The sequence below is a fragment of the Mytilus edulis genome, chromosome 14 (assembly GCF_963676685.1).
Source record: "Mytilus edulis chromosome 14, xbMytEdul2.2, whole genome shotgun sequence".
Classification (NCBI taxonomy): domain Eukaryota; kingdom Metazoa; phylum Mollusca; class Bivalvia; order Mytilida; family Mytilidae; genus Mytilus; species Mytilus edulis.
In genome coordinates, this window is record NC_092357.1 from 61,398,189 (window position 1) to 61,412,075 (window position 13,887).

Below are 13,887 nucleotides of genomic sequence, written 5' to 3' on the forward strand. Positions count from 1 at the left end.
AAAGGAACAGTACTTTAATCGCTGTTCATCAAACTTCAGCATGGAGAAAATAAACTCTCACCTCACTGCAAGTTAGACAGGCCCTAGCACTGGGTTCGTTATACAATAGAACCAATCTGCAAAAAACGACCTTGACTGGCTATACAGCCCTAGTGCACGGTCGGCATTAAAAAAACAATTCTGCTAAATGTTCCTAACTATTTATAGTGGTTTATATTTAGATTGTTTTTAAAATAACTTGAGTATTTTGATTGGTTAATTGATTGGAGTTTAACACACCTTTCAGCACTTTTGTGCTGTTTTTTGGCTGTCGGTTCTATTGGAAAAGGAAACCAGAGTGTCTGGAGAGAATCATCAAATCTCAGTTGGAAACTGACAATCCTAGTCAATCAAGATTGTAGTCTAATTCACCAGTCGTGTGAGGGATTAACAGCCTTGAGTGTTGACAGGCTAGGGACACATTATTTAAATATTTAGACCGCTAAGCCACTGAAGCCCTCATTATATATAATACATTTGTCGGCCAAATTGGCATTTATAATAGATTTGGGATTTGGAGATCTCTGAATTTTCCATCCCTCACAGCTACAACAGCCCCTGAACTTTAATAAAAAACCTATATTATACATGTGTGAAAAACTCGTTTTTTCTGATAGTGTTATCTCAACCAACGGTAATAAAGATACCAATCTGTCAAAATATAGAGTCTTAAGTTAACAGTTTATTTACCTTAGTACATATTAGGGGATTTAATATCCAGGCTGATATTGACAAATGTAAAATTTACAGGCGATTAAATAGAAATATTGAAGAAAACTTCACAATTTTGTAAGATTTTTTTCCCACAATGAGGTACGGTTAAGGGTAAAGATATTATATATTTAGATAGCGTTACCCAGTTTAACTTTAAATTCAGAAATTATTATGTGCATTTGTTATTGTTATTTTGTCATTTTAGACTAGAATGCGATTTGAATTTTTGCAATATTGACAAAAATCATGTCTTATTTTTATAAAAAAAATCAAAATGTGAGATTTACAACCCTGTCGCATTTTTTACAATAATGAAAGCACCGCAATAATTTTTGAAGAACATAAATGAGGCACCAACCCAATGAAGCAAATGATTTCCAATATATATCCAGAGGTAAAAACTCAGTTTTCAACAGTACAAAGGTCAGAATGTTTATTATGTAATATAAGAATTATTTATCCGGTATCTGTGTCCCCCATACTGCTCTCGGGGCTCAATGGGCCAATCTGATCTATTGCTGTAATCTGGTAATGGTCAGTATTTCTTCGTTAGCTTTTCCAAATATTTCTCTTCTGAAACTACTAGGCTAATTTGAAACCAATGTGTTCTAATGATTAAGTTGATGTAGGGTATATGCTAATGAGGTGTCAACCCATTGATTATTACTATATATAGAACAATACTACCAATTATAAGAGTTATTGCCCATGTAGCAAAATTGAAAAGTAGACAAATGGAAATCCACAAATTATTATTCATTGGTCATCTACAGGGGCGGATCCAGCCATTTTGAAAAGGGGGTGGGATCCCAACCCAGAACAAAGGGGGGGGGTTCCAACTTTATGTCCCCATTCAAATGCATTGATCAGCCCAAAAAAGGGGGGTTCCAACCCTTAGATTCCCTACTCCGGCCACCTGGATCCGCGTCTGGTCTATATAATGATAACTTCTTAGTGTGAAGAGCCACATACTTTTGGAATGACAATGGTAATGTAGAACAGACTATAATGAAAATGAATTTTACACAGACCAAATGACTGTATAATTTGTAGGTAAACAGAATTATTGAGTAATTGATTAATTGTATTGGTATTTTTAGTAGGAATGTATAGAGCAATTATGCTACTGTAATCTATATTGACATTTTAAGTGGGACTTATAATGAATAAATACTTGGTTTATATATTGAGGGTTTTTAGTGGGGAGGGGGGTGGGAAAGGGGTGAAGGGAGACTAGTCTACATGTCAGTATTTTGTTGTTGTGAAAGGGTCCAACAGAGCACATATGTCTCTTCACAGGTACAGTGTAACGGCTGAGCAATCTAATTAAAAACCGATCTCTCATCGCTCCTGTTTCTGATATGTCGCATGGGAGATCTAACGAAACCGGCTTTGAGGTCACATGTGAGTGAACTAAAAGTTATGAATTTATAAAGATATGCAAATGAGTTGACGACCTATTAATAAGCCAATCAAAAAAGTTTATGAATTATTTTGACTGACGATTTTGTCGTAAATAAAATGAGTTACATCCCTTTGCCTTACGTTAAACTTCCAAGATCGTGGAAGACTCAATTTCATTGGTCGAAAAAGACACACCTACGAGGTCACTCACATGTGACCTCAAAGCGGGTTTCGTTAGATCTCCCACGCGACATATCAGAAACAGGAGCGATGAGAGATCGGTTTTTAATTAGATTGACGGCTGAGCAGACCAGTTTTTGTTCTTTCTTTTTTGTGTTGTGTGCTAATAGCAAATTGTTTAATTCTGAATTAGGTCTATTGTTTTCTCATTTTTTCATGGCAGTGTCTTTTATAGGCATTTATATGTTATATATGGTATTTGGTTTTTTTTTCTCATTGACAAAGGATGTATATACAGGGGTCTATACTTGATAGCTTTGTTTTTGATATCCTGTGGATAGTTTTCTCATTGGCAATCATACCATGTTATTTTTATACTTAGAACTTTTGCTTTAAGAAAGTTTAAGTCATGTAATATAAACCACCTACACAACCCCAAAACAAACTTAGATATAATGAATGCATGTCAAATGAAATACACAGCATGGAAACAGATTACATAATAGCTTTGAATGTGATTTAAATCTCATTTGATAAAGTTATGCTTTTGTATATTATATTTATAGGTGGAGTTGTTGCAAATAAAATTAAATTGAAATGTAACAACATTCATATTTAATAGTATGTATCTGAGTTTTTTCAATATTCAATCTTGTGCAGTGATAGCAAATTTCAAGATGTGTCCATTTTTATTTGATATAACAACTAAAGTCTAGGAATTAATTCATTATCTTTTGTGATAGAGCTGTAAATTGCTTAACCAAATATTACCAAAAATTTTAAATTAAGATTAAATATTATTGAAATCATGATTTAAAAAAAAATTATTAATCTTTTCCTTAATGAATTATTAGTTTAAACATATTTATTTATAGTGGATTGGGAAACAAGTTTTGTAACTTATATTAATCCCTTTCCACTTTGTTGGTGCCAGTGCTGCCTTCTAGCGGCATTAGCCTGCTCTTTTTTTCGAAATCTACAAAGATGTCTTTTACGTGCAAGAGATATGGCTCTCTCTTAACACGGGTCAGCCATGTATCATCCCCTTCCAACGTACTATCATCGTTTCCTCAAGACCATTCTCGCAAATGGTGACTAGTGTCCTGAAATTTTAATCCCGGAAGGGGAATCGAACCAGGAACCTTTGTGTTAGTAGTCTGATGCACTAACCACTATACACCACAGCTCTCATGAAATACTCATTAACAATACATACATTATAACACTGAATATAAAAAAAACCAACTATTTTACCAGTTATGATATGCCATAATTCTTGATTTTTTTTTTCTATAGAAAAGTACTAATGTATTTAAATTTTGTTCATTTTTAGATAGTTGTATGCATTTATAAGGAGTTTTTGACAAGAGTTCTTTATTAACTCTAAAATTAGTTTGTGATTTATGAATGAAGAAATTCTTAGGTGATTTTGTTATATTTTGAATATTAGATTAAAAGTTTTCTTTTGTTACAAAATATGAAAAAGAAATGATTTTACTTTTTGAATGATTTAAATACCCTAGACTCAATATTTCAGCTATATTATGTGAAAATAATGGTTAACGAAAAAATGTTAAAGTGTAGATAAGAATTCATAGATAATAAAAGTAATGAATAGCCAGACAGTAAAATACAATGAGAATGGATTCATATATAGTCAAACCTGAGTATAGACAGGTTTTTCAAAAACTTCAGCTTTCACTGTACAATGAAATATTGAATCCTTGATTTCAGATTTGTATTAAAATGAATGGTACCAGAGTTGAGTTCAATATCGTAGCAGCTACGAAGTGGTTATGTAGCTGCTATCAATATCTATGTAGCAGCTAGTCTTTAGCTACACTTTCAATAGTCAAAAACCAGGTTTAATCCACTATTTTCTACTTAAGAAAATGCCTGTACCAAATTAGGAATATGACTGTTGTTATCCATTGGTTTGATGGTGTTTGGGCTTTGGATTTTGCCATTTATTAGGGACTTTCTGTTTTAAATTATCCTCATTTCAGTATTTTTGTGATTTTACTTTTTAGTACTTGCGATGATTATTTAAGTTTAAAACAAATTTTCCATTTCAGATAAAGATTTATTGTCAGACGACCTTGACCCTGATGACACGGATAAAGACGACATGACGATATTGAACGAGATTCTGAATGCTCCGTCTACAGAGGAGGATGAGTTTAGTGCGGAATGGCAGGCTGTGTTTGGAGATGGTAGAACAGCCACTACCATGGCAACCAACCAAGGGAGTGAAACAGAACAGCATGCTGAATTTATGCCTTCAAATTTATTAGACTTGAACAAAGAAATGTCGGGTATTAATCTTTCACAAGGTATGCCATGCCACTTTTATGTTATTTCCTTTATTATGCTCAATTTATGGGCGTTTATGTTTTTTGGTCTGTGAGTCTGCGCGTAGTCCGTTCGTTTGTTCTTCCGTCTATCTGTCCCGCTTCAGATTAAAGTTTTTGATCAAGGTAATTTTTGATGAAATGGAAGTTACACATGTTCCCTACAACATTATCTTTCTAATTTTGATGCCAAATTAGAGATTTTCCCCCATTTTCACGGTCCACTGAACATAGAAAATGATAGTGCGAATGGGGCATCCATGTACTATGGACACATTCTAGTTTTAGATTTTATTTCTTGATTGGTTTTTAGGATCATAATTGATTGATTTATGGTTGTTTGCAGAGAGTGTGGTGTTCTCCATACATGAACCATCTGATTTTAACATCCCCAATCAGATCAAAGGTGGTTGGGTATTTATACATCCGTCACAGCATAAAGATAACACACTTTATCATAAAACATATTATTGTGGATTCATTCATTTTTCGTGGGTACCAATTTTCGTGGATAGAGGAAAACTTGCATATTGGTGGATATTTAAATTTGTGGGTTTGACAAAGTTCACATGCATTCCTTTTGAAAATTTGTAATCTGTTGAACATTTAAATTCAAAGATTCCAAAGGCCTGTACCCACAAAATCCACGAAAATTGGTAGCTAATGAATATTAATGAATCCACAGTATTGCAGACCATCAAAGGCTGAATACTTACACAAGGAGTTAAAATGTTCAAGTAGAGACTAGAAAAATATACAGAAGTGACTTACAAAATATAAATGGAATCAAATGTAGTATACCTTTACAAATTCAATGATGTCAGAGCAAGGCTAATTTACATTGAGGTGTAAATGAATAATAATTCTTTATACCATATTAAAATTTTCAATAATATTTGATTCTTTTGATTTATTTAGGTGAACCACAACAAGGCAATAAAATGACCGCTGGTCAAAATCTTCAACAACCTAAAGCAAAATCACAGAAAAAGAAGGTTTGTTATATTAATTTGAGAAAAATGGCCTTTCAAATTTTAATTGTTTGCTGAATTTCACTCTTTTTGTTAAATACTTTAATGAAACAAGATTTGAAAGATGTGTGTTTGTTCGTGGCATGTCTTTACTATACAATATTTGAATAAAACAACTTGTTCGTGGCATGTCTTTACATACAATATTAGAATAAAACAACTTGTTCGTGGCATGTCTTTACATACAATATTGGATTAAAACAACTTGTTCGTGGCATGTCTTTACATACAATATTGGATTAAAACAACTTTTTCGTGGCATGTCTTTACATACAATATTGGAATAAAACAACTTGTTCGTGGCATGTCTTTACATACAATATTGGAATAAAATAACTTGTTAGTGGCATGTCTTTACATACAATATTGGAATAAAACAACTTGTTCGTGGCATGTCTTTACATACAATATTGGAATAAAACAACTTGTTTGTGGCATGTCTTTACATACAATATTGGAAAAAAGCAACAATAGTTGTGCCTTTCTTACAGCTTTCATGGTTTTTAATTGAAATGATATAAGATTAATTCGTCTACCTTCAATTCAGAATAATTTCATTAATGTATGTCTCCTAAGAATTCTTACTTTTGATTGGCAAAAAGTGCTTTATAAAAATATGATTTGATCAATGCTTTCACAGCCCCAACATATTACAAAAAAAAATAAAACCAATCAATTTTTTATATGAATATATGGAGAAGCAGCTACGATACAAAAATCTAACACTAAAAGCTCAAGCAGCAATCTTAACACAGATTGAGACAACAACTACATGTAGTTGCATTCAGTAAGACAGCAACGCAAAAATGAAGATCCATCAACAAAAATTTTATGTTTTATGTCCAGCGGCAAATTGATATTTGTATTCAGGGTGAGAACATGTTAATGTAATATGAATATTAACCCTGCTATGTACTAGACCAGAGTGCTAAGCTGGTGCTAGTTCACAAGAAACATATTAACCCTGCTTTGTACTAGACCAGAGTGCTAAGCTGGTGCTAGTTCACAAGAAACAATCTACAGGAAGACATGTCACCTTAACAGGACACATTACTCTGACTCTGAACTGACCAATCTTTGCTCCAATTCCTAATTGCCATGTGCTTAACAGAGAAGCAGGAAATACCAAATTTAAAGACTTTGGTTTGACCTGGCCAGGGTTTAAGCTCCAACCTCCTCCACTTTAGGGCTACCTGGAGACCACCAAGGCAGTGTCATGTTAGATAAGTCTTAATGTTTGATTATGTTAACATTGATTAAAAAGAAGATGTGGTATGATTGCCAATGAGACAACTCTCCAGAAAAGACCAAATGACACAGAAATTAGCAACTATAATAGGTCACTGTACAGCCTTCAACAATGAGCAAAGCACATACGGCATAGTCAGTTATAAAAGACCCTATAATGACAAATGTAAAACAAATTCAAACGAGAAAACTGTTTTAATATCCATAATTGTATGGGCCTTTTATAGCTGACTGTACCGTATGTCCTTTGCTCATTGTTGAAGGTCGTACAGTAAAAAGGCCCTGAAATGACAATATTGTATTTTTTAACAGGGACAAGACATGTCAGCCTGGTTCAATCTGTTTGCTGATCTTGATCCATTATCAAATCCCGATGCCATTGGTAAGACGGAAGAAGATATGTCCAATGCCCAGTTCTAGGATCTAACTAACGACCAGTTGTAAAATCTGATTAATGACAAACTTGATGATCTGACTAAATGGTTGTTTTCATGTGCAATTATAATTGAAATCCTGTTGTTACATTTTTTCAAGAGTCTGTTTAGAAGTAGCTTGAAGGACTGTGTTTTTACTGATATTTTCTACTGGTTATTATTAATAGAATGTGACATCTTTTTATCGAGACTTTATAAAAATAGACATCATTCGATGCAATAATATCAAAGAACTTATTCTGAAATGTTTTTCTTTGAAACATTAGTATGTTTAAGCAATTCTCTCTCTTTTGGTGAAAAAATTAATGCAAAATTTATACCAATATATTTTACCAAAAAATGGTTCAAAAAATTCTCAGTACTTACTCCTCTAAAATTATGCACTATTTTCCTGCATATTTTTATAATGTCAACAAAAGCAAGGTAAAGTTTACTATAGACTTGCAAAAAGGGCAACTTTGGCAAAACCACTGAAATAAGTATGCAGGATTAAACAAAGGTTCATCAATCCGTGAAAAAGTTGGTACCCATTACAATAAATGAATCCATACAATTTATTTGTACATTAATTAATTTTGCAATCAATAATTTAGTTGAGTAGTGTATTAAAAAATATTTTGATATTGACATAAAACTAAAATGATGTAGTTGTCTTTTACCAGTATAGATCTGAATTAATTTGAATGAATCTGTATTTTTGTCATAATAATAACAATCTGTCTCTCAATCGATCTTATTTTGTTAATGTGAATTTTTCAGTGTTTAACATGTATTATCTTTCTGCCATAGAAAAGCATGGGTCTATCTACAAAATATATCTATTTTTATTTTTCTGTATATTTCAGTTCTTTTATAAATAAAAAAATGTTAGTTATGTTAATTTTTAACTGTCAGAATACATCATAGGCGATTTGGTAGGATTTTGGATACAGACAATAAAATTATTTGTACAAAATAGGTGGAAAATTTTGATTTACAATTAGAATTTAGACTTCTTGTCTCCTAAAAATTGGTCTAAAAGGGTAGAGATATTTTTACATTCCCAATATTAATTGAGTTCACACGTTTTCTTGAAAGCTTTTGTGTATCAATGTTTTAACAAGTTTTTAATGCTTTTTTCCGGAATAAAATATCACTAGCAGCATATGGCTAGTTCTCAAGTATCAAAACTCTTCCAATACATTTCTCACTAGCCTTTTGGCAAGTTAGCGGGCAAAGACTAAAGACACCAAGCTTGGTACAACATTGATAGTACACAATAGATAAGAAATTTGGTCAATTTTTCAAGATACAGTAATATAGGGTTATTGCATGAATAGTTATTGCATGAATATTGGGGAATATTGTCCAGAGTAGAATTTTATATTGCATGAGCTTGTGAGTGCAATATATGTTCTACGAGGGACAATATTACCCAATATTCATGCAATAACCCTTTTATTGTATAGCAATATAATATTTGAAAGTAATACATTGGTTTAAACTAAGATTTTTGCGTTGATGACGTCATGAATTTTGAAGATTTATTGCACTAGTGCAATATTGGAATTTATTGCACACTAACTTTTGGTTACTTTCTGTGGGAAATGTTATATTGCTATACAATAATAAGCAATATAACCAAGCATGGTTGGAAAATAATGGTATTTTCAATGGTATTTTTAAACACTGCACATTAACCATGAGTTTCAACTGCCAGGAGTAATGATATATGTGCAAAATTGTTGATTTTTATTAAACTAACATATGAAAATTTTGATACTATCAATAACATTTATTTCCCATGAGGCATGACTCTTCAGGTTTGAATAATCAACTCTTTATTATTTATTTTTCTTTAAATCACCATAAGCATGCATGTCTGACAAAAAATTTTTTTTACATGTATTTCTCCTGTATCATGGTTTATATGCCAAAGAACATTACATAAACCTCTAACTGTTTACATGTTTAATACATTTTACCAAGGTTTTCATTCATTTAATCATACTAGTATTCACTTCTGATAATAAAAAATCCTGCAAAAGATATTTCTGATGCTCATAAATGAATAATTTGCCTTTCCACATTTGCAATTAATTTAAAGTATGACACATGATATGTTCGTTGAGACTGGTTATTTTCAAAATATCCCTCCCCCTCCAAATTGTGCATTCACCTTGTCTGAAACAAATATTTATATCAAACTTTTCTCAGGTTCTACTGACCAAAATTGTTTGTATGTTTAGAAGTGTCAGTAACTTTACAATGGTGAATAGGGAGTTTCATATGTCCAGAACAAACCTCCTGTATTCTAATACTTTGAAATATAAGTGTAGATTTCTCATTGTTGAAGGCCATATGGTTGTCTTTATCTCATTTCAAGGATAAAGACATCATTTAAAGTGTTTTAAGACAAGGCCTGTCATTGGTCAAAATTTTGAAGTCGTTCTTTCAACCAATTTTATATAATAAAATACTTAGTTCAAGAAACAAGTATCAATTGTGTCCTATAATGTCTTCTGTCCACTTCATTTGAACTTTGGTTGATGATTCTCTCATTGGCAATCATACCACATCTCCTTTATTTTTATATTAACACAATAACACGGCAATTTCATGTTCCAGTAAGGGGCATTGTTAAGAAATCACATTTAACCATCTTCCATTATTAATACATCTACATCATGTTATGGCATTTAACTACATGATCTGCTTGTTAATTTATATGTTTTGTTTTATGTATTATACATTCCATGTTAAAATGTTTATTCTTGTTTTGTCTTTATATACATTCCTTTGTTTTGTGATTGGTTTATGTTCTTGTTAACTTTATTTGTGGTCATTTGATATTTTTTCGAAGAGTAATTTATGTACTTGTTAATTTTATTTATTTGTGGTTATAAGATATTATTTCCAAACACTATTTACATATATCATTTCTCTTTCATTTGCTGATGTATTTTTCTGAAAGATCTGTTATGTATAAATGTCTTTTTATTTAATAAGATGCTTTTAGTAAGGTATGGTGTATTTTGCACTATTTTAGAGGCATTAAATATAAATAAATGGTCTATTTGGACAGTGTTCACTACATGTATTAACTTGCAACTAGCAACATGAAACTATATTGTCTGCCTACATCAAAACATGTAGTTTCTGCAAATATCACTTTTTATATACTTTAAATTCTGAAATGACTGTGACTTTCTAATAACAAAGTAATGTGAAAACTCGCGCAGTATGTGACTCCAAATAATAAATACTTAACTTATAATTTCAGTTGTAAATTTCGTCAAATTTTTATTTGCAATTGCATAGATTGGATTTGGTCAAAGATTTGCAATAAGGATTGCACACATACATTTCTGTTTCTGAAACTACAGTAATTCAAGACCATTCTATATTGCGATGTTTCAATAAATTGACTTTTTTTTCTGGTTTATTTTATATTAACATTTAGAGAATCAAATCTAGTAACAAAAGTTCTTTCTGTTATTGTACACATTGATATTTGATTAAACGTCTTATTGAATAAGAATGTTCGAAATGTGAATGAGGGATAATTGGGGGAGAAATTGATGTATGATCTTAACTGTTGTTGCTATATATATTATACAAAGACAAAATAAAGTTGATTAATGTATATTAGAATTGATATTATTTCACACATGCAAAACATAACTAGATCAAAAACTTTAACCTTAAGCGGTACAGAGGGATGAACACACGGACAGACAGACGAAACAACGAACAGATGTACAGACCAGAAAACATATTGCCTCTCTATTATTGTAGATGGGGCATAAAAAGGGAAATCTGTAAAATTGACAAAATCAATTGCTATCAATCAGCAGAATAAGTGAAAAACAAGAATGTGTCCCTAGTACACGGATGCCCCATCCATACTATCATTTTCTATGTGCAGTGGACTGTGAAAATGGGGAAAATCTCTAATTTGGCATAAAAATTTAAAAGATCATATCAAAGGGAACATGTGTACTAAGTTTAAAGCTGTTTGGACTTAAACTTCATCAAAAACTACCTCGACCAAAAACTTTATCCTGAAGCGGAATAGACGGAAGGGCAGAAGAAAAGTCTGACAAAGGATGCACAGACCAGAAAACATAATGCCCATAAATGGGGCATAACAACTACTATATTCCTGACCTGGCACCAGGATTCTCCAAGGAAAAGGGTGGGTTAATATAAAAAGAGATGTTATATGATTGCCAATGAGACAACTCTCCACAAGAGACCAAAATGACACAGAAATTAACAACTGTAGGTCACCCTATGGTCTTCAACAATGAGCAAAGCCCATACTGCATAGTCAGCTATAAACATGGTTTTATAGCTAGCTAAACCTCTCGCTTCTATGACAGTCCTGTATAGTTCCATTATATTTATGAAATTGGGTGACCAACCAAACAGATATAATAGGTTAAATTAAAATATAAGAATAATTAAGATTCAGCAGCAAACAATGTGTAAACATACATCACAAACATACATCACAAACATACAACACAGACATACAACACAGATATACAACACAGATATACATCGCAGACATACAACACAGACATACAACACAGACATACAACACAGATATACAACACAGATATACATCGCAGACATACAACACAGATATACAACACAGACATACAACACAGATATACAACACAGATATACATCGCAGACATACAACACAGACATACAACACAGACATACAACACAGATATACAACACAGATATACATCGCAGACATACAACACAGATATACAACACAGACATACAACACAGACATACAACACAGACATACAACACAGATATACAACACAGATATACATCGCAGACATACAACACAGATATACAACACAGATATACATCGCAGACATACAACACAGACATACAACACAGACATACAACACAGATATACAACACAGATATACATCGCAGACATACAACACAGACATACAACACAGACATACAACACAGACATACAACACAGATATACAACACAGATATACATCGCAGACATACAACACGACATACAACACAGACATACAACACAGATATACAACACAGATATACATCGCAGACATACAACACAGACATACAACACAGACATACAACACAGACATACAACACAGATATACAACACAGATATACAACACAGATATACATCGCAGACATACAACACAGACATACAACACAGACATACAACACAGATATACAACACAGATATACAACACAGATATACAACACAGACATACAACACAGACATACAACACAGATATACAACACAGATATACATCGCAGACATACAACACAGACATACAACACAGACATACAACACAGACATACAACACAGATATACAACACAGATATACATCGCAGACATACAACACGACATACAACACAGACATACAACACAGATATACAACACAGATATACATCGCAGACATACAACACAGACATACAACACAGACATACAACACAGACATACAACACAGATATACAACACAGATATACAACACAGATATACATCGCAGACATACAACACAGACATACAACACAGACATACAACACAGATATACAACACAGATATACAACACAGATATACAACACAGACATACAACACAGACATACAACACAGATATACAACACAGATATACATCGCAGACATACATCGCAGACATACAACACAGACATACAACACAGATATACAACACAGATATACATCGCAGACATACAACACAGACATACAACACAGACATACAACACAGATATACAACACAGATATACATCGCAGTCATACAACACAGACATACAACACAGATATACATCCCAGACATACATCGCAGACATACATCACAACTGATTGAAAAATTCATCCAAACGTACAGATAAACCTAACAAAGACACCAACAACAAGAATGTGTCCTAAGTACACGGATGCCCCATCCACACTATCATTTTCTATGTTCTATGAAAATGGGGTAAAAATCTCTCATTTGGCATTAAAATTAGAAAGATCATATCATAAGGTACATGTGCATTAAGTTTCAAGTTCATTGGACTTCAAAAACTACCTTGACCAAAAACTTGAAGCGGGACAGACGGATGGATGAATGAAAGCACAGACTCACAGACCAGAGAACATAATGCCCATAAATGGGGCAGAGAAATGGAAAGTATTTAAAAATAAATAAGTCAATCAAACCAACACCTTCTGTTGGCAGAAGCTGGTAGATTTATCTGCATGGATACTGAAGTATGCCGAGTTTGTATTAAAACCTTATTAATCAGGACTATAACTAGAGGCTCTAAAGAGCCTGTGTCGCTCACCTTGGTCTTGTGCATATTAAATAATGGACACAGATAAATTCATGACATAATTGTGTTTTGGTGATAGTGATCGATGTGTTTGTAGATCTTACTTTACTGAACATTCTTGTTGCTACAAATATCTCTTGTCTATAATGAACTTGGCCCAGTAAT

General features: G+C 32.6%; 2 protein-coding genes across 6 annotated transcripts in view; both read left to right on the forward strand.

Annotated features, from left to right (window-relative positions):
- LOC139503321 (islet cell autoantigen 1-like) overlaps positions 1 to 11,026 on the forward strand; it is a 52,341-nt gene extending 41,315 nt beyond the window's left edge. For 3 of the 5 annotated variants that reach the window (XM_071293088.1, XM_071293090.1, XM_071293091.1), the window contains 4 exons: positions 4,413 to 4,670; positions 5,607 to 5,683; positions 7,280 to 8,704; positions 9,014 to 11,026. In XM_071293088.1, coding sequence (XP_071149189.1) covers positions 4,413 to 4,670; positions 5,607 to 5,683; positions 7,280 to 7,387 — 443 coding nt within the window. In that variant the 3' untranslated portion in view covers positions 7,388 to 8,704; positions 9,014 to 11,026. Of the gene's footprint in view, positions 1 to 4,412; positions 4,671 to 5,606; positions 5,684 to 7,279 lie in introns of all 5 variants that reach the window. The other 2 variants (XM_071293087.1, XM_071293089.1) reach the window with 2 other exon arrangements.
- An 840-nt stretch (positions 11,027 to 11,866) lies between these two features.
- Positions 11,867 to 13,267, forward strand: LOC139504370 (uncharacterized). Its single transcript, XM_071294445.1, has one exon. The coding sequence runs from the start codon at positions 11,867 to 11,869 to the stop codon at positions 13,265 to 13,267; it is 1,401 nt and encodes a 466-aa protein (XP_071150546.1).
- Positions 13,268 to 13,887: the final 620 nt, after the last annotated feature.

Bases quoted from the DNA above. Each gene is read 5' to 3' on its own strand.
- LOC139504370 (XM_071294445.1), top strand. From the start codon at position 11,867: ATGTGTAAACATACATCACAAACATACATCACAAACATACAACACAGA.